Raw genomic sequence first — 26,059 nt, 5'->3', positions numbered from 1 at the left:
ATGCCGGGCATCCGTCCGGGCCTCGGCCTGCTGGCCGTGCTGGCGGCCTGCGCAGCAGTCGCCTTCCTCGCCTACTGCGTCTCCCTCGACCGGAAGCGGCGCGGCGACCCCGCGCTCCGGCGCCGCCTGCGGGACAGTGAGGGCGGCGGCGTGGCGGCCGGCCAGGCCCGGCGGGCCGCGGGGTGGGCGGGCGGAACCGGGCCGGGCCGGGCCGGGCCGGGACGCCGCGGGCCCACGGAGGCCTGGGCGCCACCAGCCGGCACGTGCCGTGTGTTTGCAGAAAGAAGAGCCGGACCGAGCCCGGCCCAGGCGCGGGGCGCGCAGGTGAAGGGCCGTGGCCGGGAGCTTTCTAGAAGCAGGTGTGGCCTCAGGCGGGACCCACGCGTGCTTGTCACCGTCGTGTGACTAAGGACGAAGGAACGAGGCATAAGAGGAAGGCTGGGGCATAAGAGAGCTGCCATAAAGCAAATATGGTTGGAAATGGCGCTTCCTTTAGGGCACCGGAACCCAGGGCCAACACTGAATTTTTTTTTTTTTTTTTTTTTTGCAGTATTGAGGTTTAAACTCAAGGCCTTTGCCTGTTAGGCAGGCGTTCTTGGGCTCAACTCTTTAGTAAGATTTTCTTTTGGGATGGGACTGGGCTTTAACGCTGGGCTTTCCCTTGCAAAGCACTGGAGCCACACCTCCAGTCCATTTTGCTCTCCTTGTTTTGGAGATGGGGCATCACAAACTTTTCCCCAGGCTGGCCTTGAACCGTGATCCTCCTGATCTCTGCCTCCCAAGTAACTAAGATTATAAGTGAGAGCCCCTGGCGCCTGGTTCCAGTCAGTTTTAAAGATAACAGTTGCTGTCATCTTGGTGGTTGGCTCAGTTTAACTCAATCTCATAGCCCTAAAGGTGCAGCTGAGAGTTCTTTAGTGTCTTGGGTGAAATTTCAGAAGGATTTAAATCTTAATTTTTAATCTGTCTGGGTTACTTGGTGCCTATTCCAGAGCTTCTTAGGTCTGAGTCCTTGTCCAGGTGTGGCAGAGGTGAACAGTACTGCAGGAAGAATAATCTCCAATACAAGGCAGTGAATAAAGCCAACAAATGTAACAAGAGCTCAGAGGCCAGATGGTTTTTCAGGGTTGAATTATGGAGGGTGTTCAATTTACTTACTGTTTCTTTTTTTAAGAGTCGTGGCTTATCAGCTTCAGCCAGGCTGACACAGCATCTTGAGTCCTCTGAAGGCTCACTCCCTTATGTTTGCAACTGATTGTGCCTTTCACTTAGCTGGGACTCTTGGCAGAGCATGTGCACTTGTCCTCTTCATGTGCCCTGAGCTGCCCTGTTGTATGCTGGACTGGGTCCCCAGAGGCAAGCTAGCAGGTACATAATGCAGTCAGTGTATATATGTAGAACCAGAAAAGAAGAGCATGCTAGAGCACATGCATAGAGGAGAGCATGTGGAAGAACATGCCCTGTGGTGCCTCTTCTGGAAGCATTGCTGCCTGATGAATTGCTAGTGCTCACTAAACATCTACTGAAAGAAACCTGTGGTTACTGATACAAGCATGTTTGCTGATCAAAGCTTAAAAGGTGGCTGGAGAGGCTCCGGGCTTGTCCTCAGCATAGTACCAATGATGGTATCATCTTGTGGCCTTGGTTACCTTCCTGAACCAGGCTGCAGCAAAACAAAGCATTTTTCTAACAGTCACCAACTGCCCTACCAACCCTCCACCATGTCTTTGTCCCTCTCCTTCTGAGGGAGTGAGTATGATAACTTCTTGCCTCCCTTAGTAAAGAGTTATTACTGCCTGAACAGGCACCACAACCAAATGACCAAAATGACCCCATAAGCCAGGGAAATCATGACAGCCAAATCAATAAGCTCTGTTAATAACCCAGGCAAGACAATACTATTGCAACATATAAAAACTACCTTGACTACAGAATTTCTGCTGTGTGTGTTTAGGCTGGTAAAAGTTATTACAAGCATCTCAACTTTACTAAATATACCATGTTTTTTTTTTCCCTAGGTAGGCACTCTACCACTTGAGCCATGCTTCCAGCCCTCTTTTTTTTTTTTTTCTTAGCATTTGAAATTATAACTCCATTTTAGGAGACTGATTTATTATTATTATTTATTATTATAAAGAACAACTACATTGGATTTAGAGACTAGATTCAAGATGTGTTTTTTAAATAAAAACTAATTTTGATCAGTAACTATATGCCTTTCTCTTATTACTCATTGTTAAATATTTTATGATCTTTTAGTTGTGGGATGCAGCAAAGAATGAAAAACTACAAGAACGTTTTTTGCAAGAAGTACGTATGGGAGAACACTGGTTATCTAGAGGTAAGATTGTAAACAATCCTTTATATGTTATTTACAATAATTTAAGAAATATTTAACATATTAGTATTTGTTAAATAACTTAACTAGCTAGATGTGGTAATTTGCTTCAGTTACAGAGAAACTGTCCCAGAATTTTCACTTCATCACACTATCCCTCTCCACTATGTTGGTGTTCAGGTTATGTTGCAGCCTTTCTTAGAAGAAGGCAGATAGGAAACAAACCAAATATGAGAAAGCCTTGCTTGTTTTCATGTAAAATACTTGGTAAATGAATTTTCCATATTACTAGTAATCAGAACTTAAAAATTTAACAGCATTATAAAATTTTTCTTACTTTCTTAGACTATATACATATACATAATATATATATATATATATATATATATATATATATATATATATATATACACACACACACACACACACACACATATTTTGAGATGGGGTCTTGTTATGTAACCCAGGATGGCTTTGAACTCAGAATCCTTCTGCCTCAGCCTCTCAAATGCTGGGATTACAGGTGTACACTACTACCATACCTGGCTCTTAGAATATTCTTTTTTTTTTTTTGTGGTGCTGGGGATTGAACCCAGGGCCTTACACATGCTAGGCAAATGTTCTACCACCGAGCTATATCCCTAGCCCTCTTAGAATATTCTTAATACTTATTTGATTCTAAAATCATTATGAATGATCATTCTTATACTGTTTAATGTAGTGAGGCCTATAGGGATAACTTAACACTTAATGACCTACAAGTATATTTTGAGTTTTAACTCTCAACATAATTTCACATGGGGATTTGAGAAAACGTCTCAATATTGTCAGTTAACATGGTGGTAAGATAGTGTAATTTTTGTATAAATGCTATATATAGTAATTATAATGTCCTTATTCTGGTAATAAGTGCTTCCAGGGAATTTGTTTTGAAACTTCTTGTGTAAGGGATAATTGATGTGTTGGATCATCATTATACTCATTAAATAAAATATATGTATATTTTTTCAAGTTTTGCAAATTCCCTGCATAGCATGGTGTCTCTACCTATTTTTTCCTTCTTCTGTTTTGTTTTTTTTTTTTCAAAAGATTTTGCTTTTTTAACCTGCATGTAAGTGGGTAGTAGCCTCTAGGATGCTGTTATAAAAACAAAGAGGAAGTCAAGATCCTAGACAGCTTATGGGAATGCCCAAGGTTTGTATCCAGTAGCTTAAACCACTATCAAGAAATGAAAGAAAAATTGCAGCCATTCAAAATAATTGCACATTAATCATTATAATTTGAAATATTAATATTTTATGCAATATTTATCTTTGCTTTTAGGTGGTATAATTTTTCACATGGACTGAGAATGCTTATTAATGACAAAATGAAGTTAGAACTGACTTAAGTTATACACCCAGGTGTGACTACAAGAATAGTGAAAATTAAGCTAAGGACCTTCATTTGCACAGGAAGTCTTTTCCAAGGTCTCCTAGCAGCTTTTAAATTCATAATTTCATAAACTTTTTCTTATACAAGAGCCCTCAAATTGTTTAAGATAGGGGGCTCATAAAATCTGGATTCATCTTTAAATATGGATACTTCCTGAATATAGGACTAATTAAAATAGATAAAACCTTTCAACTTTTATGAAATTGGGGTAGGATAAGTGTGGGGAAAGAAATTTTGAATTATAAGTCAAAAAAGAAAATAATATACAATCATACATCATCTGTCTCACTCAATGATGGACTGTATATATGATGGAATATACCATACAGCCTATGTATGTGGAAGGCTATATTATCTGTTTGTGTAAGTAGACTATAATGTTAGTATGACAGAGATGAAATCATTTGGTAATGCATTTCTAAGAACTGAAGTATTTTTCAGAATGTATCCCCAGTATTAAATATACAGACTGCTTACATTTTGTTCCTATTCACTTTATGTTAAGAGATATCATGTGATAGTTTAGATTTAGATATAGATACATTATAAATCTTGGGATGATTAGAACAAAAATTACAAACTTGGGTTTGAATTTTTCCCTCTCTCAAAGATAGCATTTTTCCTACAAACCCCTAAATTGATTAATTAGCTCTGTTATATTCTTCTATATTTTATTTATATGTAGTTCTCAATCTTAGCTGCTTATTCATTAAATCTCCATCAAACCTCCTCACCCCCCAAACCTCTGAGGGTAGGACTCAGACATGACTATTTTTTAAATCAACACTATAAATCCAAGTTGAGAATAAGTATTCTAATATGGTTAATTTTCACTCACTTTTTTGCAGTCTTCAGTTTTCGCTATTCCCCTCTGCCACTAACCTCACTTTTCATTATTTTGCTGTCAGATAGAATATACAGGTTGATTATCTGTTATCCAAAATGCTTTGGGACCATTAGTATATTTGATTTTGGAATATTTGCATATTATACCTAATGATCTTGGAAATGAGACCCAGTCAAAACTTAAAGTTCATTTGTATTTCTTATAGACCATAAACATAGCCTAAAGGTAATTTTACACAAAATTTGGGCTGTGACATATGAGGCCAGATGTGGCGTTTTCTACTTGTGGCCTTATGTTGGTATTCAGAATTTCAGATTTTGGAGTGTTTTGAACTTTCACAATGGTGCTCAAACAGTAATGCTACAACCATTTTAGTTGTTAAAATGGTTGTGGGACCAGAGGGCCATTAATATTGAGATAAATTTATTGGTTGGTTAACTGACAAAATCAATTGTTTTTATATTCTATTAATGCCATCAGTCTTAAGAGCAGACACTACTATCTCTTGTTTTTCTTAAAAGTTAGAATATAATCAAAGTAATTTGGCTTAATGTATCACTTCCATAAAGCTGTGATATTGTCAATTTAAAATAAACCTTAGGGCTGGGGCTGTAGCTTAATGGAAGAGTACTTGCCTAATATGTGCAACCCCCTAGGCTTCATCACCAGCACCACAAAAAACACCAAAACAAAAACCTACTGAGATATTACTATAGTGTTTCATGTAAGAAATACCATCTTTATTAGTACTCAGCAATGAAATTTATGTTTAAAGTGTAAAACTAGGCATGTAGATAGGGACAAAACCTCAAGAAGGCTTGCTTTGTATGTGTCTAGGTCAGGTCATGTACTTTTCATATGATCATTTATTTCAACCAATAAATAGGAAATTTGTTTCAGTTAATATTATGTTTAAGTATAGGTAGTTCTGCCTGGAAACAGAAAGTGTCAAATTTTCAACACCTATGATTACCAAGTACTGTAAATAGACAGTATGCTCTATTCTCAAGGGTCAAAAACTAGGTTCTTTTCCTAATTCTGGCATTAATTAGTTTTGAAACCTTGATCACTGATGTTTTCTAAAAAGTGAAACGAGAAAATGAAACTGTCATTCCATGTCTTAGCTTACACAGAAATATTAATTTCCACTCTTCATAAATTTTCATTGTTAATTCACAAACCAGTTGCCCTAAAATTCATTTTTAAACTGAACTTAGAAGCTAAAAGTTCATAAATCCCTTTTCTTCTTCTGGATATATAATTCATGTTATACTAAATTTTGTTTTAAGCTGGGCGTGGAAGTCCATGACTATAATCCTAGCACTTGGGAGGCTAAGGCAGGAGCATCTCATGTTCAAGGCAGACCAGCCTGAGCTAAGTGAGACCCTGCCTCAAAAAACCAAAATGTTATTTCAATGCTTTGATAATGCAATCTATTCCTTATCTCCCTATATGCACAAAATGCAGAATGTGAACATTTTTAAGGTAAGTGTGCATTTGCAAACAGTGAGTACATGTACTGTAATTTGCCTCATAAAATTATTTATGCTGCACATTCCCCACTGTGAAGCTCAGCATTTCCCCTCATACTTTACTCTGTATGGGACTTGTCCGAAGTTTTTAGTTTTATATGCTTTTTAATGTTCAGTTTTTCTTGCTTTCTTGGTAGTTTTGAAGAACACTGAAATTTTGCTCAAAACATACTAATCTGTTTCAGGAGAGCATGGAATGGGTGTTGAACATCTCAGCAATGCTCTTTTAGTGTGTGGGCAACCATGGGAGCTTCTGAAGGTTTTCAAACACACACTCCCTCCCAAGGTATTTGACATGCTGTTGCACAGAATTCCTCTTATATGCCAGGTGAGTACATATTTAACGATCCGTGTGAAATATACCTTGTGAAATGTAACAGTCATTCACCACATTTGGGCTGATCAAAGTTTTAAATGAGTAAATATCCTATTTATGTTCCAACTGTAGTGAATTTTTGTTATGAGTGTCTCAACATTTCAACTTTAAAGTAGAATAGTACTTCCATTAGCATGAAGGAAAAAAGATTGAAATGACTAGCAAGGAATTGTTTCATGTATTTACCAGCAATCTGAGGTAGACATGAAAGAACAGGAATACTTGGAAGATGATCCTGATTGAAAATTTTCAGCGTATCCACAGTTCAGTCAGAATACTGTGTTCTGCATAGTATAAACAACTGCTCAGTGATACTTCATTTATTTTACTTTCATTAATAAAATGTTTTTCTGTCATACATGATTGGACACATATTTTGCTTTAAAATTAACAGTCACAAATGAAGAAACAATGGTTTATTTTTCTAATCAAATTGACCAAGCTGCTGCATCTTAAGGCCTCCACAAATGTTGCATCTTACTATTTTCACTGAACAAAGACCTTCTATTTTGTTACCAGTAAACAGGGATTTTGTTTCTCCAGTGGTTTCCATTTACCAAGCAGTCATGACAGATTGTTAAATATGGTGCCTACTGCTTTCAGGGGATTCTATCAGATGAATCCTCATTTCCAGTGCAATGGCTATTTGCAATCTTTCATTGAAAGTCCACCCATCAGGACTCTCTATCGTGGTTGGCCAAGGAGTCCTGCTTTGGCTGCCAGGGCTTCATTCTGCTGAATATGATATTCCTGAAATCTCATTGATATTCTTTGTGTCATTTTTAAGTACTTCTGTAGGCAATGTTCTGAACAGGTGATCTAGAAATAAAAGGGAAATACAACAGGCAACACAAAAATACCAGTTTTTAAAAATGGATATATTTTAAAAGAACCAGTGGAAACTTTTTCTTTGAATATATATTCACATTAAGGGGTAGCAAGTGACCACAGCTTTCAATTGCTGATACTTTCATCCCATTGATGAGAAATAATGAATACTGAATGGCTATGAACAAATGGAGGATCCCAGCTGTCATGAAACTTCTGGACTAGATTTTCTACAGTTAAGTTTCAATATTAAAGCTTACATGCTTATCCCCTTATTTAGATACTGAATTGTACTTCTAGCTGAGTGCTGGTGGCTCACACCTGTTATCCTAGCTACTTGGGAAGCTGAGATCAGGAGGATCATGGTTCAAGGCCAGCCTAGGCAAATAGTTTTTGAGACCCCCATATCCAAAAATTACCACAGCAAAATAGACTAGAGGTAGAGTGCTTGCTTTGAAAGTCCAAAGCCCTGATTTCAATCCCCAGTCACGCAAAAAAACAAACAAAACCCCAAAATACAAAACATCCAAGGCAACTCAAGAGGCAGAGATGGGAGGACTGTGGTTTGAGGTTACCTAGGGCAGAAAAGTTAGTAAGACTCCATCTCAACAAACAAACTGGGCATGGTAGCACATGCCTGTGATCCCAGCTAAGCAGGAGACAGAGGTAGGGAGGATCACAGTCCAAGGGTAACTAAGTATAAATGCCAGACAATATCTGAAAAATAAAGCAAAAAGGCCTGAGGGTGTGGCTCAAGTGGTAGAGTGCTTGCCTGGCAAGCACAAGGCCCTGAGTTCAAAATTAGCAAGTTTGTTCTGTGGTTTTTTTGGGTTTGTTTTTTTTTATTGTTGTTTTGTTTTGTTTTTTGTGGTACTGGAGATTGAACCTAGGGCTTGATGCGTGCCAGTCAAGTGGCCCACCACTTTGGTCTACTACTTGTGCCATGGTTGTAGCCTTTCTGTTTTGTATTTTGTTATAGAGATAGGGTCTCACTAACTTTGCCTGGGTTAGCTTCAAACTCATGATCTTCCCCACTGGGATTACAACTGTGAGTCATTACACTGGCCGGTTTGTTCCTTTTTAATGAGAAACCCCATTTTCAACATTCTTAATCCTCAACATTTTACTGCTCTATTTTGTTTTTGAGACAAGAGCTTGACATGTAGCCCAGGCTGGCCTGGAACTTATGATCCTCTTGCCTCAGCTTCCTGAGTGCTAAGATTACAAGTATGTACACCCCCGCCTTTTATTTATTTTGGGGGGGGGCTGGAGTTTGAACTTAGGTCTTTGTGCTTGCAAAGCAGGTGCCCTCCTACTTGAGTCACACCTTCAGTCCATATTGCTCTGGTTAAAATGGAGTCTGCACCCTGCTACTTTTTACTTTTTTTTCTTTTTTTGGCAGTACTGGGATTTGAATTCAGGGCCTCACATTTGCTAGGCAGGCACTCTACCACCTGAGCCACTCCACTAGCCCTTTTTTGTGTTGGGTATTTTTGAGATACGGTCTCTCAAACTATTTGCCCAGGATGGCTCTGAACCATGATCCTTCAGATCTGAGACTCCCAAGAAGCAGAGACCTTCTTACAGGTGTGAGCCACTGGCGCCCAACTGTTTTTTACTTTTAACAAGAACATCACACTTAGCATCTCTCCTCAGCTTTATCAATTGTTTAACAAGTATTTATTGATTACTGCCCAGACACTAAATTCTCCACATGAATGTTTACTTATTCCACTGGAAAAGTTTATTTCATTTTGAGCAATGATTTGATGAGGATATCAAAAGACTTATAATATGACTGGGTTTCAGAGTTCACCTATGTAATATGAATTACCACATTCAAGCTTTGCTTTTTCCAAAGTCAATCCAGGCTCTTAGGGCCAGAAAAAAAGACTATGTCAAGTTTCTTAGGCAGGCCATCTTGCATGAAAGGTAATTAATAAGAATCTTTGCTGTGGAACAATAACTCAGCTGCCCCAGGCATTTTCTCTAAAAAGGTCTGCCTTGGTACACTCTGATTGTCACATTAAACTTGGCATCATGAACATCAATGCCATAGTTCCTTGGATGCTTCAGTTCCTCCCAGCAATGGCATATAAAGGCAACCCAATTAGTAGGAGCAAATGAAGTAATTAGGGGAATCCTATTGTTTATCACAAACTTGGGAGAATTTTTAGTGAGCCTACACTGTACATACCTCTTCAGGTTTTACTTCTCTTGTTGTGAAGTCTTTAACACAATCCAAAAAGCAGGTTTCGGTAAGTTTGTTGTAGGTTCCAAGGAATTCCTTAAACTACAAATAAATCAGAAAGTTCTTTAATGTTTAGCTTTGCAACAAAGATGATTTGAAACTTTGGTATTTTGTATTTAAACAAAATATCCTGTTACACTTGAACCCCCTTTTTTGGGGGTGGGGGGAGGACAGGATCTTGCTATGCAGCACAGGCTTGCCTGAAACTCAGGATCCTATTGTCTCAGCCTCCTAAGTGCTGGGATTACAGGCATGTACCACTATGTTCAGCTAATATTCATTTTTGGAAATGAAATATGAACATGTATTTTGTGAGATAATTGGCTGACATGATTGCATCCAACAGTGCCTTACATTTTTTTTTTTCAAAATCCTTTTCCAAAAAAAAAAAAAAAAAAAACAAACAAACAAACAAAAAAAAAAAAAAATAAAAAAAAAAAAAACAAAATCCTTTTCCATTAATTATAATACCTTACCTGTTTTATCTGATCAGATTCTGGTATTTGCGCAGCCATATTCTTTTGATACGTTTATTAGTCACCTGATTTAAAAGTTAAAAAAAAAAGTTTGTCAATCTATTAATGAATATGGCTACTTAAGAAGTTAACAAATTATTGTTCATATTTTATAAATTTCTATCTGCATGTATCCCCAGTCTCACAGACTTTAAAAGATAAGAGTTTGGAATTAGATTTTCTAATGCCAGCTATGGAACTCAGAGGCCTTGTCATAACTTAAATCTCCAACTTAAAGAAAGTAGGATTTTAAGCAAAACCAAGAGAACACTAGTGTCTTCCTAACATTTCTTTAGTTAACTATTCTACTGGTTGCTAATTTAATGCTCACCTGTGCTATTAATGATCCTTTCACTGTCCATGTAAATATGAATGTTCTATTAATTGTTAACAAACACTATTCACTAAGTCAATGTTAGCTCATGGAAAATACTCAAGGGTTCGAAAAGAAAGTTAAAGAAGATGTATATTTTGCATTTCAGTGAGAACAATCACAGAAACTTATAAACATGATACTTGTGTAAATTTGGGGCAACAGAGAAGGGAAGACCAGAAGTCAAAAAACCTTTCTAAATTACTAAGGTTCATACAAATCTTTAATATAGGACTTCAGTTAATCCAGATATGAGAATGTGTATTACACTGTTTATTTACTCTGTCATGACTAGTTCTCAAAATGATGAACATTTCACTTAGAAGGTTTGTATAAAATAAAGCTGTTTAAAATAGAAACTAAATAGCATGTAGAAGAACAGGCAAACATTAATCATATACGCTACAGATTAGCATAAATACTATACATATTTATATTGAACTTCTTGATAACTAACACAAAATAGGTAAATTGGATATGCACATCTTTCTTACTAGCTTGTCTATTAAAGTGGCCCTGAAAAGTATGAAATTTTTATGATGCTAATATGGAGTTGAAACTAAATAGAAAATTCAAGTTTAGTGCAAAGTATATGACACCATCATGAAAAACATTAATATTCTCATTTTGATTAAAACATTTAATCAGTGGTAATTCCATTCTACCACTCCCAATGATGCATGTACTTTTCCCCTTTGTGCACTGATTTCTTCCTTCTTTTTTTTTCCTTATCCTATGGTATCTATAACTATTGACATTTTTAAAGTCATATGCAAGGGAAAGCTTCAGTTCTTTTCTATTTGCTATGCTAGTTTCATTTTTTATATTATAGACCACAGTTTTCTTTGAAGTAATGAATTACAAAACACATAATTGAGTACACTTCAGGGGATTTTTGGTTTAGTTGTACCAGTATGTAAACTACACTCTTCTATTAAAACTCCTTTATATCTCAGTTATTGCATGTTAATACAACACAAACAACACAGTAGAGATTTTAGGTTAGCCCACAGTTCAGGCAATTAGCATTCTATAAACACTCCAAAAGTTAGGAATAATGCTCTTTATTTCTATTTAACTTCATAGCTTTATGAATAGTGTATTTTTTTTTTAGGATATAAACTATCAGAAAATACAAGAATTAATTGGTGGTAACCATTTTTCAGATATTGCTGTGATTATCATCACTCATATCCCAGGTAAGATGTTACACACTGGAGTTCCCCTTAGTTCATATAAGTTATAAAATAGATTCCATACTCTCAAACCACTTAACTGCACAGAAATACATATCTTAATATTTAAGCATCTTCTAATACCAATTTCAAAATTATTTATAATTTGAATTCTTAGTTATGTTCTAATTAGTTGGTAGATGTAATAAACTCTGAATGTGCTGAAGACTGTGCTAGCTGTTAAACTAGCCATGTTTCTGAGCCAAGCTGAATCTTTATGGTTGCTATAAAATACCAGTTAGAGAAACAAGATTCTGTTAAGTATCTCATGCAGTGAGGTTGTTATGACATATGTTTCCAGGAAGATGGTACAGACATACTCTATGTACAACTAAAACCCTAAACATCATATGTAAAGCAAAGAAAAGAAAACTCTGAGAGGCAGAGAATAAAGAAGACTGGCTAGGGACCTTGGGATCTGAGAAACACAGGGATGAATTCTTCATGTGTGTTTTTGTTCTACCTCATATAGACTTAAAGCTGAAGAAACTGACAACCTGAAATGGGGGCAGTCTCTCTAACCAAAGGACAAAGAGAAGAGCAGCTGCAAGACAAAAAACTTCTAGACAATGACCACTGCACTCCTAGCAAATATCATAGAAAAAAACTGTGGCCCTTATGCTTACCCCTATCAGATTAGGCCAGATGGGGGAGCCTAGACCTCCACCTTCCGTAGGCTGTAGGCTCCAACACTTACACTACAGTGTTAGGGAAAGATGATTAGGGAACAGAGGACTTTCATCCCTGCCAGGGAGTAACAAGACCCCCTGCCATTACCTCCACTAAGTATCAGTAGAAACCACAGAGAGTGTTACTTCTGGCTTCCATCCCAGCTAGCAGTAATGAGGTTTGCATCCCCACCCACACCCTGCTCCATCTCTTCTCTGGGGGATAGTATTAAAGGAGGCTTAGATTCAGGACTTGCATTATGGCTTTATGATAATTAGGCCATATACTCTTCTGTGGTGCCAGTGGAGGTCAAGTCAGGGAGCAATAAGGCACTTCAATTCCAGTCAGGGAAGAAACAAAAGCTTAAAGCTCTCCAAAATTGGCAAAAGATACAAACTTACAAATTCAAGAAACTGGACATACCCCAAACTGCATAAACCTAATGAAATCCACATCAAGATCTACTATTGTCAAACATGTGGAAACTAAAGACAATTTTTGAAAGTACTGAATGAAAAACATCTTACTATAGAGGAAAAACAAATAGGATACAGCAGATTTCTCATCAAAAACTATGGAGGCCATAAGGAAGTGGCACAAAAAATTTTTAAGTGCTAAAAGAACTGGTGCACCTAGAAACTTACTACCTAGTGAAAATACCCTTAAGCAATGAAGGGAAAATCAAGACATTCTCAAGTGAAGGAAAACTAAGAGAATTTGTTGCTCACAGAGCTACCTAAAATAATGGTTAATTTCTTTTTCTTTTATTGGCTGTACTGGGTTTGAACTTAGGGCTTCAGGCTTGCTAGGAAGGTGCTCTACCACTTGAGCCATACCTCAAGCCCTTTTTGCTTTAGTTATTTTAAAGATAGGGTCTTGTTTTTTTGCCCAGGCCAGCCTGGACCATGATCCTCTTATTTTATGCTTCCTGTAGTCACTGTGCTGACAGGCACAAGCCATCATGCCCAGCTTTTTTCTGAGATGGGGTCCCACAAACTTTTTGGCCTGTGCTAGTCTAGAACCTAGATCCTTCATTTCTCGGTCTCCTGCCTAGCTTGGGATGACAGGTGCATACCACTGTATCCAGTTATAAGAACTTTTTGCCTGGGCTGGTCTCAAACCATGATCCCCCGATCTCCGCCTCCTACATAGCTAGAAATATAGAAGTGAACTATCAGTGCCCAGCTTGGTTAACATTTTCAAACTGAAAATAATAAATCAAATCTTGGGATATCAAGGAGGAGGAAAAACAGTAAAAAAAAAAATATATATATATATATATATGTATATGTATATATAAAATACACTTTCATTCTTGAGGTTCCTCATTTATCTATGTCAGCTGTAACAAAAATTATAAGACCCTTGAATGTGGTTCTAATGTAGACAATTAAGGTAATGAGAGGTAAGGTTTCCACATTTCATCCAAATGGTGATATGCTGACACCACTGAATTGTGATAATCTCTCTTTTCTCTCACACATGTAATTACAAGAACAACTTCTAAAAAAGATACATAAGGAGATACATTTAAAAACACTATAGATAAATAAAAATGGGACAGAGGAAGACAGGAAAAAGAAAACAGTGGACAGACAGAAAACAAAAAGTAAAACAAGTTTAAACCCTAACAGGTTGAAAATTATATTAAACACCTAAGTATACCAGTTAGAAGGCTTGGCAAACTGGATTAAAAAACATTATCCTGGCCTGGTGGAGTGGCTCTAGTAGTAGAGCACCTGCCTAGCAATTGTGAGGCCCTGAGTTCAAACCCCAGTACTACAAAAAAAAAAAAAAAATTACCCAGGGTGTAAAAATAAGAAACTTCAAATTTAACAATATAGGCAAGCTAAAAACAAAAGGACTCCAGTACTACCAAAACAAAAACCAACCAAACAACAAAAAAATGATCCATATAGCCCACATATTATTAGACTAAAGAAAAAAGTTATATGATTCTGTCAACTGATGCAAAGAAGTTTGTATTTTTTGTTGTTGTTTTCTCCCCCCATTCTCTGAGACAGAGTCTCCCTATGCAATAGCCCCAGCTAGCCTTAAGCTTGTAATCCTTCTGCCTCAGCCTCTTGACTGTTGTGATTACAGAAAAAAAAAAATTGACAAAAACTCAACACCCATTCATAGTAAAAATTCTCAGAAAAACTGGAAAAGCGAGACTTCTTCATGTTGATAAACGCATCTATTAAAAAAAAAAGGAAAAATAAACCTTACAATCTACACTATACATTACGTTGAGAGACAATACTTGCCAGTAAAATTGTGAGCAAGGAAAGACATTCACTCTCACCACTCATCACACTGCTAAAGGTCTCAGGAAACAAAATCATACAAAACTCAATTGCATTTCTACATTCTATCAATGAACATGTGCACACTGAAATTAAAAATATAATACTAATTAGTTATTTCTCCCCAAAAGAAACAATTTAGGAGTAACTCTAACAAAACATGTACAGCATTTGTATGTTGAACACTAAAAAAGTGCTAATAAGAGGTACCAAAGTCCTAAAAAATAAACATACTGTGTTCATAGACTGGGAAACTCAAAATAGTAAAGTCGACTTTCCCAAAACTGATATACAGGCTTAATGTAACTCTTTATAAGACATTAGCAAGATTACTGGTGTATGAAGTCAGGGCCTGTGCTTACCACCTAAGCCATACATCCAGCCCAAGGAGGATAGCCAAAACTTTAAACTGGGTGTGGTTGTTCACACCAATAATCTTAACTACTTGAGTGGCAGAGAATGGGAGAACTAGGATCCAGGCCAGCTTGAGTGAACAGCAAGAACCCCAGCTCAATCAATAAAAATCTGGGTGTGATAGCACCTACCTATCACCCCAGCTACATAGGAAGTGTTAATAGGAGTATAGCAGTCCCAGGCCAGCCCAGGCAGACTAGTGATAACCTGACTGGAAGTGTGCTTCAGTGGTACAGTATCTGCCTAGTAAGCAAGAGGCCCTGAATTCAAACCCCAGTACTACCAAAAACAAACAACAAAAGAACTATTAAAATTTTAAGAAAAATACAAGAAAATCTTCAGGCTAGGCAAAATGTTTAGTGGCTAAGCAACAAGTTTTCTTAGACTTGACATTAAAAGCATAATCCTAAGAGGAAAATTTAATAATTGGTCTTTATCAACATTAGAAATGTTCACTTTGTGAAAGATACCACTGAGAGAATAAAAAGATGTGATTCAGACTGGCAAAAAATATTTGCAAACTATGTATCTGACAACTAGTAGGAAGATAAAAGGAACTCTCAGAACTCAATAAAAACACAAACGACCCAACTAGAAAATGGTCAAAAGCCATAAGAAGATCTTTCATCAAGGAGGACATACAGGTGGCAAATAAGTACAGAAGAAGATGTTTAGCATTGTTAGCCATTAGGGTAATATACCTATCAGAATGGCTTTAAAAAAAAAAAATACCCAAAAAAACACCACCACCAAATTCTGGTGAAGATGCAGAAAACCACAGCACTCTCATACTCTTAGTGGGAATATAAAATGGTACAGTAACTCTGATAAAGAGTTTAAATTGTTCTTAGTTTCTTAAGAATTTAAACATGTAACTAATATATGACCCAAAAATTCCATTCCAAGGTAATTATCCTAGAGAAATTAAACATAGTTTCACACAAAAATCTATGTGATTGTTTCCAGAAGTTTTATTCATAACATTCAAAAATGGAACCAATTCAAATGTTCTTTAGTGGTTATATGGTTCAACTATTACATCTATACCATGGAATACTAATTCAACAATAAAAAGATTAAGGTATTGATACATGCAAAGCCTGGAGAATTATAGTGAGTGAAAAAAAGCCAATCCCAAATGGTTACATACTGTGATTCATACTGTATGTCACAGTTACAGAAATGGAGAACCTATCAGTGGTTGCCAGTGTTATGCAGGAGTGAGGGTAGTTCTGGGTACATAAAGGCAACATGAATGATCTCTGTAATGGAAATGTTCTATTATTTTGACTGTATCAATATCAGTATCCTGGATATGCACTGTACTATAGTTTAATAAGATGTTACTATTGTGGAAAACTCAGTAGAGGGCACAAGGGATCTATTATTTCTTACATATACACGTCAATCTGTAATTTCAAAATTAAAAGTTTCCTGAAGAAAAACATGAGACTGTACAACTTTCTAATTCCTACCATAAAACAAGATATAACATGGCAAATGTTGTCAGCAAGAGTTCCAGATTACAGTTCTTTTGGATTTGCATTCAGAAAACAGTCAGAAAAGATCTAAGAACTGGTAAGATAACTTGTATGGAACTAAGTATTAAGTGAAACCACTGTTTTGTGGCAACTTAAAAAAAACACAAGGTCAGTAAAATGTGTACTAAGGAACTTGGCTTACCAACAGGCTTCTAGCTGAAAGTAGTCCTAAGCCTTCTGAATTGTTGAACTAATTCAATACATTCACTGTATCTCAGGACACAGAAAACTGGACCCTACAGTTAACACCAAAAAAGAAAACAGATCCAATTTCCTTACTTAAAATACCTTGGAAACTGGTTCTTTTTCCTATTCCTTTTCTTTTATCACTCCAGGTTAAAATTCTTACTGACTTTTTTGGTCAGAGGTTAGAGAGGCACGAAGGTATGAAATCTTCAAATGCTCTGTAAATTTCAGAGATTGGTACACTACTGTCTCCATTTTCCCTTCCTTATTATGCAATTCATGCTGACAAATGATGATTGTTTCTTGTTTCTTTCTTTTTTTGGAGACAGGGTTTCATTATGTAACCCAGGCTGGCCTTGAATTTGCAAACCTTCTGCCTCAGCTTCCCTGTGCTGAGTCGGACTAAGGTGGGTACCACCACATCCAGCTGATGGTTGTTATTGATAAGTCTTTGACAAAACATAAATGAGGACCACCCCAAGTGGTGTTGGTATGAACTTCTTCATTTAAAATTATTTTCTGGGTATGGTCTTTTAATATACATTCCTTACGCAGTCTTTAATCTCTTTGTTGAGAATTTGGAAAATAAAAGACAAACAGTTCTAGTACTCAAAGACCACTATGTTAACATTATGATTTATTTTCTTTTCTCTAGAATCCATTATCTATTATATATTTTTTCAAGTATTCCCCAGATCTACAAGTGAACTCAACACCTACTAGTTAGTAATATTCTTAAGTCTGCCTAAATCTCCACAGCTGTTCTCTGTAGTCAAGCATTATTATTGCATGCATACTTGTAGATATCTGTTCCTAGATTGAGTGAATGATTTTTCAGATTTACTTCCTAGTTTTAAGTTCTAGATCGCCATTCATTTTGCAGTTATTTAATCGTAAGTTACGTACACTGACAAAGTTCAGCAGCATACAAACACCTCATAGTGAGAACAGGTAGTAGCATTGTGGGCTATTATTATCCTTTTGTTTGATCCTAGTGTCCAGACTTCTACTTGTTACTGTAGAGGCAAATACCCAATCAGGAGTTACCTTGTGGTTATAGCCCTGAAACCTGGAGATGGAAAGAAGGCTTAGACCTTGGGGAATGATTACAAAAATGCTATTTGTGTGCCAAACAATTTTCTGCAGAACCAGGGTACTTAGGAGTAAAGGAAGATCTTATCAGTCATCAAGTTCAAACCTTTTCTGATGCATGAGTTTCCTTTCTGTTCTGGAAAAGTAGTCGTCCAGCCTTTGTGTAAATGTCTTCAGCCAGGCCTGATTTCTTACCTGAAAAATGAGGGTGTTATTATGACTGCTGAGGCCCCTTCAAGCTGTAATAGTCTTTTTGATGAAATCTGAACTTCTGTTGGTTAATTTTTTTTTTTTGGGGGGGTACTGGGATTTGTACTCAGGATCTCACATTTGCTAAGCAAGTGCTTTGCCACTTCAGACACTACGCCAGCCCTGAATAAACTTTTTTAAAGTGTTTTTCTTCCTTTTTATTATCAAATTGAATGGCAGATCAGTTTTCCCTTCTTACAGTGCTGGACATCAAACCCAGGGCCTTGGGCATGCTAGGCAAGCACTCTATCCCACTGAGCTACATCCTTAGCCCCATCTAACTTTTTCTTTTGAGGATCCTGGGGTTTGAACTCAGGGCTTTCTGTTTGGTAGGCAGGTGACCAACTGATTGAGCCACACCTCCAGCCCCTCATCTAACTTTTTAATAAAAGTGAAATCAATTTATACATTCTGAGGTTACAGGGTTTTTCTGCATCTGTTTTTAAAAATTATTCAATGTCATGCTATACATTATACTTTTCTTGTTATTCTTCTAATAATCCTGAGAGGGATGGGGAATAGTTCAGAAATACATGAAGTTATTTACATGTATAGTAACTGGAACAACTGGGGCCTATTTAAGGTGTTCAGGCTTTTAAAAATCCAGTATTTTTCCCATTACACCCTAAGACCTATAAAATGTTTCTAGCTATTATTTTTAATATCTACATAAAAATATACATTCCGCCCATTCATTAAACTATGACTATTATCTCTTTGTAACTGTTTTTGAGACAGGGACTTATGTGGCCTGGAACTTGTTATGTAGACCAGGCTGAGCCAGAACTCTCCATCCTTCTCCTCAGCCTCCCAAGTCACAGGTGTCTACCACCATACCTGGCCTATTATTTATTCCCTAATCTACATAGTTCCTTTCCTAAATTATTTTAATTTCCTTCTTCGAAAGGAAATCAATTTATCAGAGAACAAAAGAGCTAGGAAAGACCCCTGAAAAAATTTCAACTGACTTATCACACAAGGATAATTTCCAGAATTTTTTGCTTATTGGAAAAAAAAAAAAAACTAAAAAGAATGTGATGGGGAGTTGTACCAACTCTGAAGCCAACTTTTAATTCTATTCTGCTCAAACTTAATTTAAAATAAGTGACTCTTCTGATGTCCTTGGCTACTATCATTGCTCTTGGTCCTTGCACTGCAGAATTGGTATTGTGAGTGGCAATCTTGTGATTCAGGCCAAGATCATGAATGGATAAAACCACTGAGTGTAAATTGTTGGCAAACAGCATACCGTGGGGTACTTATCTCAGACAGAAAACTGTCCCTTTTTGTTGTAAAGATCTGATAGTCACCACTAAAGTGATTAAACCTAGCATCACAAACACTGAATCCAACGTTACACGAGATTCGCTAATATGCATAGCATTACTTATGTGCATTCTTGCCAAAAATGTTCAATCTGACTCCGATCATGAGGAAATCATTAGTATAATCCTGTGTGGGATTATTGAAAACCCACTAGTCTTTTCAAAAATGCCATACAGCAAGGGAATGGAGGTCAGAGTCATGTTAAATGAACACAATGCGTGAACCTTGACTGGATCCTGAATCAAAGAAACCTTTCCTTGAAATAAAAGTAAAGACATTTCTGGGGTACCTGGGAAATCCGGAATGTTATTTTAAGTGTAACAATCTTATTGAGGCTATGTAAATAGAATTTCCTTCAGGAGGCACATGCTGAAAAAAATTAGGGTTAAAGTTCATGCCTGCAACTTACTTACAAATGGTTCAGCAAAATAAATTGTAACAATATATGTGTAAGTAGAGAGAATGAGAAAGAAACAGAAAAACATGTTAACAAAAAGTGAATGAAAGAAGAAAAATCTGTGAGCCATGTTTCTTGCTTCAATGCAGTCTTTACCTTTTAAGTGGTCAAATGTCTAAACTGATCTTTACTAACTTGTTTAATATAACTTAACAGGACTCTACCATATGACCCTTCCACTATTTACAGCAAGCAGGTTTAGGAAGTTAGCTATAATCAGGTTTTAAGCTATCTGATAATAACAGATGGCCCTAGTTGATCTTACTCTTAACCAGAGCCAAAAACACTTAAAAGACAGTTCTTACTGGTTTCAGACTGAAAGACTTGCTTCAAGGCACTGGCCTAGAAGCACACTGGGGGATGAGAACATGACTAGTTGGATTTTAACTCAAGCACTGATAGTAAAGGAGTTGTAAGATCAAAATTATTTGTTCAAATTAATTTAATGAATGTCTATGGCCCAACCTTCGAGACTAGAGGGGAAAGTTTTTTGGTTTTTTTTTTTTAACTTTCACATTTAAGTTTTACCTAGAAATTATGGGTCATCTCCAAGGTCTCTTGCAGCTCTGATATTGGTATTCTTTTAAATACACTTACACAACAAATTGTGAACAAACAGATACAATCTAAGAAACCAGTAACGAATGGGAAAACTGTAACGGACATAAAATAATTATTAGTTACAGAAACTCATCAAGATACCAAAAAAAAAAAAAAAAACAAAAGGGTCTCCAAAGCTGGACTCTTCTAGGAAAGTAGACAGCTGGGATGTAAAATAAAATGTTAGTTTTTACACCTGACTACATTTTTTGCTTTTGACTAATCTATTTTAAAGCCTTAGGCAAGGAATAAAGGGAAAGCTCTAAGTAGAGCGTCTTCCAAAATGAGCGGATCAGGGACCGGGTGTTAGCCCAGGTATTCTGAAACCAGTAAGAGTTTGGAAAGCCAGACAGGATTTTTCTGTTAGAGGGTCTCCGTTCAGTAAGCTCAAGGTCATAGATGGACACTACAGTCTAATACTCTCACTGTTCCAAAACACAACCCGACTCCCAAACCCGAGCTGGATGTGGCTCGGGGCTTCAAGGTCCTAGCCTCGCCTATGACAGGGTCCCCCGCTGGGTTCAAACCCGCCCCGGGACGCGCTGCTGGCCCTGCAGCCCCCCGAACACACGGCGGCTTCCTTGGGAGCCCCTGCCACCTTCTCAAAACGTAGCTTGCTGCCCTTCACCCAACCCGAGATTACGAGGGCAGAGAAAAAGAGGCCATACTTAATTGCAGGCTCCCGCATGAGACACCCGTACGAGGATGAGGGGCTGCGATGTCTATCCAGCCCGGGGCTGACTGTCGGAGTCCGGGCGGGCGCTGCGGCCGCTGGATGGCAGAGAACACGTGGGAGAGATGATGTCAAATAGCTCTTAAACCCCTTGACGCTGATTCGTCATAACGCGGGACAATCTTGGGAGAAAATCCAGTATGACCAGTGAATTCTAAAATCCCCTAAGAGTGAACTTTTGCGGTTGTCTGCTTAGACCACGCTCTGTATTCCTCACTTCCTTTCCTACCATGAACCGAATCTGTCGAAGCCTCTCGGAAGCCTAATTTACTTAATCCCCTATCCCTAACGGTCCGCAGAAGCTACAGTGTAAACAGTCTCCAATAAACACGAGTAGTATTACTCAGATTAGCTCTTCAGTCCTCAGTCACTCGAATTTTATCCAATGTTTAAGTCTCGTCGTGCGATGTGCTGTGTTTAAAATAAAATTTTTTTTAAATTCCCTGCTCGTTGAAATGTTTTACGTTGGGAGTTTGTTTCCACCCGGAGAGAGACCGAAGAGCACCAGAAAGCTTTGCAGTTTGGTTGGGCGCTTTTGCTGGCGCGCATGCGTGTTGTGCGTCAAGGGCGGGCTTTCGAGGGAGTGCGTACTGACGAGTGGGCAACTGAAGCTGCGGTGCGAGTAGACCGGCGGCTGCGCGGGGCCGGGTGCTCTGGAGACGCCGGGGACCAGTTAGGGGTCCGGCGTTGCGTCTGAACGCGTGTGTAAGGTTCTGTGGGTGAAGAACGCTGTTAAGCTTTTTATGTGGGTGATATTTTAAAAACAGCATTCGGATTTTACCAGCTTGACTACCTCTTAGCAAATCCTAACCCCGCCTCCACATCTGTTGGCGCCTCCCAGCCCTGTGGATGCGGAGTGCATTGTCAACAGTATTGTCGCTCATCCGTACTTGCACATGCATAGACTCAGTGGGGCTAATGGATAAGTATGACATTCTTGTCGTCTTTAGTCCTGGGTTAAATTCCAAGATTTAAATTTCCGCAGACATTTTAAAAATGTAATGACTACTGCGTCTTTGACAATCACGTTTTATCAAACCATCCCCTTCCCCTCCATTTTTCTACTCCCTTGGTCCTCAGGTGAAAACCCAGAAGAAAAGTCTTCCATTCAGAACTGTGGGACTAATTCTGTGTTAACCAACAAGATGAAACACTCTGAGTTTAGCCCGGAAAAGAACAGAAAGGTTAAAATGCCAGCGAGGAGACTTCGTGAGATCATTTCTCCAAATCTGGGGGATAGTTTGGCTGTGATGAAAGATGAGCTGTCCCGTGTTCCTCCGGCGTTGTCTGCAAATAAACGCCTTCCTGTTCGAATGGGGACTGGCTTAAATGGAACATTACGTGGTATGTGATTCCATATTCTGTACTTTCTCGCCCACTTTTCGTTTTTGTAAATCTTCCGTCCCATTTTTTTCCTGTGTGCTTCAAAATTTAGAGGACTCTTAATGTTTAAATTATCAACCGTAAGTTATAAGTATGGCTTATACAGATTTTTGAAAAGTGACCCTGTTCCCTGGGAAAATAGCCAGGCAGACAGTCTACAAAATGTTTGAATGGATGGAATGAATGAACCTTTAACATTTCCCACTGTGGTTTTTCTTTGGGTAGTTTTTAACTCATCGTTCTGGTTCACATCTAAGATGGACACTCTTAACTTGTTAATGTACTTAATTTTACCAAGGTAGCACTTTTTACTAAATGCTCTACCTTCCTTTTACATAGTGCAATCTAGTTTGGCATAGAAAAGCATAATGAGAGTCAAGTGATGGCTTCTGTATTCCAACTCATTTATCCTGTCTGGAGCTTAGGGCAAATGAAAGTAATGTATGCTTTACTCACTTTACTGTAATTTTACTGGCTATTGTAAGGCTTAAATGAGAGGCTGGGGATGTAGTTCAGTGGTAAAGTGTGTTTACTTGGTATGCACAAGGCTGAGTTTGATCCCCAGCAGTGCAAATACATTTAATTAATGAATGTATGTACAAAAACAACAAAATGCTTTATAGTGCTGCATTCTTGTAAATACAGCAGTGACACTATAGCAGGCCTGCTGTTAAACCAGGGTTTTACGTCATACCCACATTTTGTTCCTGGTAGTTTGTCCACATTGAAAGGAACTCCTGTATTTTAAAACATTTTGTATTTATCTCCCTTAGCTGACTGTAGTGACCCTCCCTCCCCCGAAAATATCAACTGTAAAAACCTCTGGAACATATTTGAGTACATTTTCTCAATTTCTTTGCATGCAAAGTGTCTTCCAATTTGGGTCTTGCAGTTTTTAGTTCTTGAATCATGCATATACACTTTTCTAAGGGTAAGATTCTGATTTAAAAACCACTCATTGATTCCTTTGTTTTCTTAGGTTCATCAGATTTAACTTCTGCTAGAAATTATCACCAGCCTCTGTTAGAAAATCCCACTGTTTCAGAAAGTGTAAGCAAAAGAATTCTTGATCACATTAATCATGTACTGGCAAATAAGGTGTTCTTAAATTATGTTTGATTAGCAACATACATTGTTTTTATTTAGATACTGCATGCAAAGAAGAATGTTTTATATACTATACTTGTGACTTGAATAGTGTTTGAGACATTAAATGTGTGTACTATATTAATCTCATTGACTATATTTTAGAAAGTCATAAGCGGACACCCTTGATCGACTTTCTTTTCTGATTTTTTTCTTTCCCTTTTTTGATTTAGCCAAAACAAAAAAAGAAAAGCTGAAGAGCAACATTAGATGAATATAGTACTATAAAAATGATAGTGTCTTAGCAATGAGTAGAGTCTTAGAGATGAAGTCTAGGATTGTACATAGGATTAGAAAGCTATTTGTCTGTGTCACCTATATGCAGGAGCCTTTTGAGACCACTTATAAGCTCAGTGACTAAGAATGCTATGATTAAGTTGGAATGCTGTGCCATTCATTGACCATCCTTATCTACTCCATTTGACTGAGTTGGATTTTCACTTTTTTTTTGTAGTAAAAGTAATAATAAAGTTTATTAGGTAAGGAATTTAGTATAACAAGATAAAAGTGGGGAGAAAAGAAAAAGGAGAAACATTTCTGCTATTCATGCAGGAAATGGGAGTAAAGACTCCAGATTTTTCACTTTTAACTGAAACAACTGAGCTGTTAAATGATTTGTTCTCCTCAAGCCACAGAAAGTGGCACATTGAGATTTAACTCCACCACATTTGCTTGCTTGTTTATTTACTCATTTATTTGTCTGATAGCACATTACTCACTCATCAAACAAATCCTTAAGTAGTTTCAAGGTACTTAAACATTATGTAGTGCTAGAAACGAAGTATATAAAACAGTCCTGCCCTCCTGGAGCACAGTAGTCACATGGTTAGTAAATGGTACTTGATAAGTGACAGGTAATAAAGCTTATTTAGTCTTTCACTTTTTCCTTTCATATACCAAAGGATTTTTCTAAAGATGTAGTGCAGGGGCTGCCTTTGGATAAAACAGAAGAGAGCAACAAACAAAAAGGTAAAGGAAAAGAATTTGTGTGTGTGTGTGTGTGTGTGTGTTTTGTTTATTTTGCTAGTCTTTTTTTTGAAACAAGGTCTGGCTATATAAACCAGGTGGCCCGGAACTCACTATGTAGCCCAGGCTGGCCATCAACTCATGATCCTCTTTCCTCAGCCTTCCAAGTGCTGGTACTAGAGGTGTGCACCACCCCATCCAGCTTTGATTTTTTTTTTTTATTGCGGTAAAATATAGCTGAAGTTTTCCATTTTAACTGTTATTAAATGTGTAGTTCTGTGACATTAAACACATTCACATTGCTGTGCAGCCAACTATCATCACTGTCCTCCTCCAGAACTGTGTCATTGCCCCCAGCTGAACTGTATGCACTCTGACTCCTCATTCCTGCCTCTCTGAATTTCACTATGCCAGATAGCTCATATAAGTGAATTAAATACCATTTGCATGTGACCTTTTGCATTTAGCTTGTTTCACTTAGCAAAATGTCTTTAAAGCTCATCCATATTATAGCATGATCAGTATTTTCTTTCTCAGGGTAGAATTGAATTTTACACATTCATTCAACAGCCTAAAAGATTTTTTGGTGTGTGTGTAAGGGGATCTCACTATGTAGCCCAGGCTGGTTTCAAACTAATTATCCTCTTGCCTTAGCCTCCCCAGTGCTGAGATTACAGTTAATGCCACCATAACAGTATAATAGTTTTATTTATTTATTTTAATTATTATTATAATTTGGTGGGACTGGGGTTTGAACTTAGGGTTTCACAATCACAAAACAGGGACTCTACTGCTTGCACCATACCTCCAGTCCATTTTGCTCTGGTTATTTTGGAGATGGAATCTTGTGAACTGTTCACCTGGGCTGGCCTTGAACCTCGATCCTTCTGATCTCAGCCACCCAAGTACCTAGGATTACAGGTGTGAACCACTGGTGTCTGGCTTATTTATTCTAATTAATTAATTTTTTTGCAGTACTGGGAATCAAACTCAGAGCCTTGCACATGTTAAGCATACACTGTACACTCCTAGCCCCTATTATTTTCATTTTTTAATTAGCTTTTCCTTTCAAATCAAGTTATTAATAGATTCAAAAATCCAGAAAAAAGTTTACAATGGCAAAGCTTAGTTTATTACCAACCTTTTGCATAGGTTTGGTATTTATCTGTCTTTAAATTCTGAATTCAAGTTTTGAATGGTCCTTGGTAAGGTAATAAATTAAAAACGTACTCTGAAAAGCTTTATTTATTGACATATTTAAA

General features: G+C 37.6%; 3 protein-coding genes across 16 annotated transcripts in view; 2 read left to right on the top strand and 1 right to left on the bottom strand.

Moving 5' to 3' along the window:
* On the top strand, positions 1-16,786 carry Tomm20l (translocase of outer mitochondrial membrane 20 like). 2 transcript variants are annotated; one of them, XM_074067900.1, is made up of 5 exons: positions 1-136; positions 281-324; positions 2,260-2,341; positions 6,337-6,479; positions 6,717-6,770. In XM_074067900.1, the coding sequence occupies exons 1-5, from the start codon at positions 1-3 to the stop codon at positions 6,768-6,770; spliced, it is 459 nt and encodes a 152-aa protein (XP_073924001.1). The 2 variants fall into 2 exon arrangements, 1 of the variants encoding a protein (XP_073924001.1); XR_002213674.2 differs by lacking the exons at positions 1-136; positions 281-324; positions 2,260-2,341; positions 6,717-6,770 and adding exons at positions 11,661-11,693; positions 12,202-16,786 and having other exon boundaries at positions 6,341-6,479.
* Timm9 (translocase of inner mitochondrial membrane 9) lies at positions 6,833-21,388 on the bottom strand. 2 transcript variants are annotated; one of them, XM_020185104.2, is made up of 5 exons: positions 21,238-21,388; positions 18,044-18,132; positions 10,083-10,147; positions 9,553-9,648; positions 6,833-7,346 (listed from the first exon to the last, which is right to left on the bottom strand). In XM_020185104.2, the coding sequence occupies exons 3-5, from the start codon at positions 10,119-10,121 to the stop codon at positions 7,212-7,214; spliced, it is 270 nt and encodes an 89-aa protein (XP_020040693.1). In that variant the 5' UTR covers positions 10,122-10,147; positions 18,044-18,132; positions 21,238-21,388; the 3' UTR covers positions 6,833-7,211. The 2 variants fall into 2 exon arrangements, with proteins under 2 accessions (XP_020040693.1, XP_073924002.1); XM_074067901.1 differs by lacking the exons at positions 18,044-18,132; positions 21,238-21,388 and adding an exon at positions 16,802-18,007.
* A 499-nt stretch (positions 21,389-21,887) lies between these two features.
* Kiaa0586 (KIAA0586 ortholog) overlaps positions 21,888-26,059 on the top strand; it is a 100,504-nt gene continuing 96,332 nt past the window's right edge. For 8 of the 12 annotated variants that reach the window (XR_012446157.1, XR_012446158.1, XM_074067898.1 and 5 more), the window contains exons 1-4: positions 21,892-22,007; positions 22,383-22,646; positions 23,665-23,735; positions 24,734-24,800. Coding sequence is in view for 10 of the 12 variants with exons in the window: in XM_074067898.1 (XP_073923999.1) it covers positions 22,448-22,646; positions 23,665-23,735; positions 24,734-24,800 (337 nt within the window). In the remaining 2 variants the exon portion in view is untranslated. Of the gene's footprint in view, positions 22,048-22,382; positions 22,647-23,664; positions 23,736-24,733; positions 24,801-26,059 lie in introns of those variants that run through there. The other 4 variants (XM_074067891.1, XM_074067890.1, XM_074067894.1 and 1 more) reach the window with 4 other exon arrangements.

This window comes from Castor canadensis, chromosome 3 (assembly GCF_047511655.1).
Source record: "Castor canadensis chromosome 3, mCasCan1.hap1v2, whole genome shotgun sequence".
NCBI classification, from domain to species: Eukaryota; Metazoa; Chordata; class Mammalia; order Rodentia; family Castoridae; genus Castor; species Castor canadensis.
This window is presented reverse-complemented; position numbering and strand designations above follow the sequence as displayed.

What these genes read in the sequence shown, in the direction of transcription:
- Timm9 (XM_020185104.2), bottom strand. Translation starts at nt 10,121, where the DNA reads ATGGCTGCGCAAATACCAGAATCTGATCAGATAAAACAG. An exon ending in AATCTGATCAGATAAAACAG is followed by an intron (nt 9,649 to 10,082) that starts GTAAGGTATTAT and finishes ATTTATTTGTAG; the next exon opens with TTTAAGGAATTCCTTGGAAC. An exon ending in GAGAAGTAAAACCTGAAGAG is followed by an intron (nt 7,347 to 9,552) that starts GTATGTACAGTG and finishes TTTTATTTCTAG; the next exon opens with ATCACCTGTTCAGAACATTG.
- Tomm20l (XM_074067900.1), top strand. Translation starts at nt 1, where the DNA reads ATGCCGGGCATCCGTCCGGGCCTCGGCCTGCTGGCCGTGCTGGCGGCC. An exon ending in CCGGCGCCGCCTGCGGGACA is followed by an intron (nt 137 to 280) that starts GTGAGGGCGGCG and finishes GTGTGTTTGCAG; the next exon opens with AAAGAAGAGCCGGACCGAGC. An exon ending in CCCAGGCGCGGGGCGCGCAG is followed by an intron (nt 325 to 2,259) that starts GTGAAGGGCCGT and finishes ATGATCTTTTAG; the next exon opens with TTGTGGGATGCAGCAAAGAA.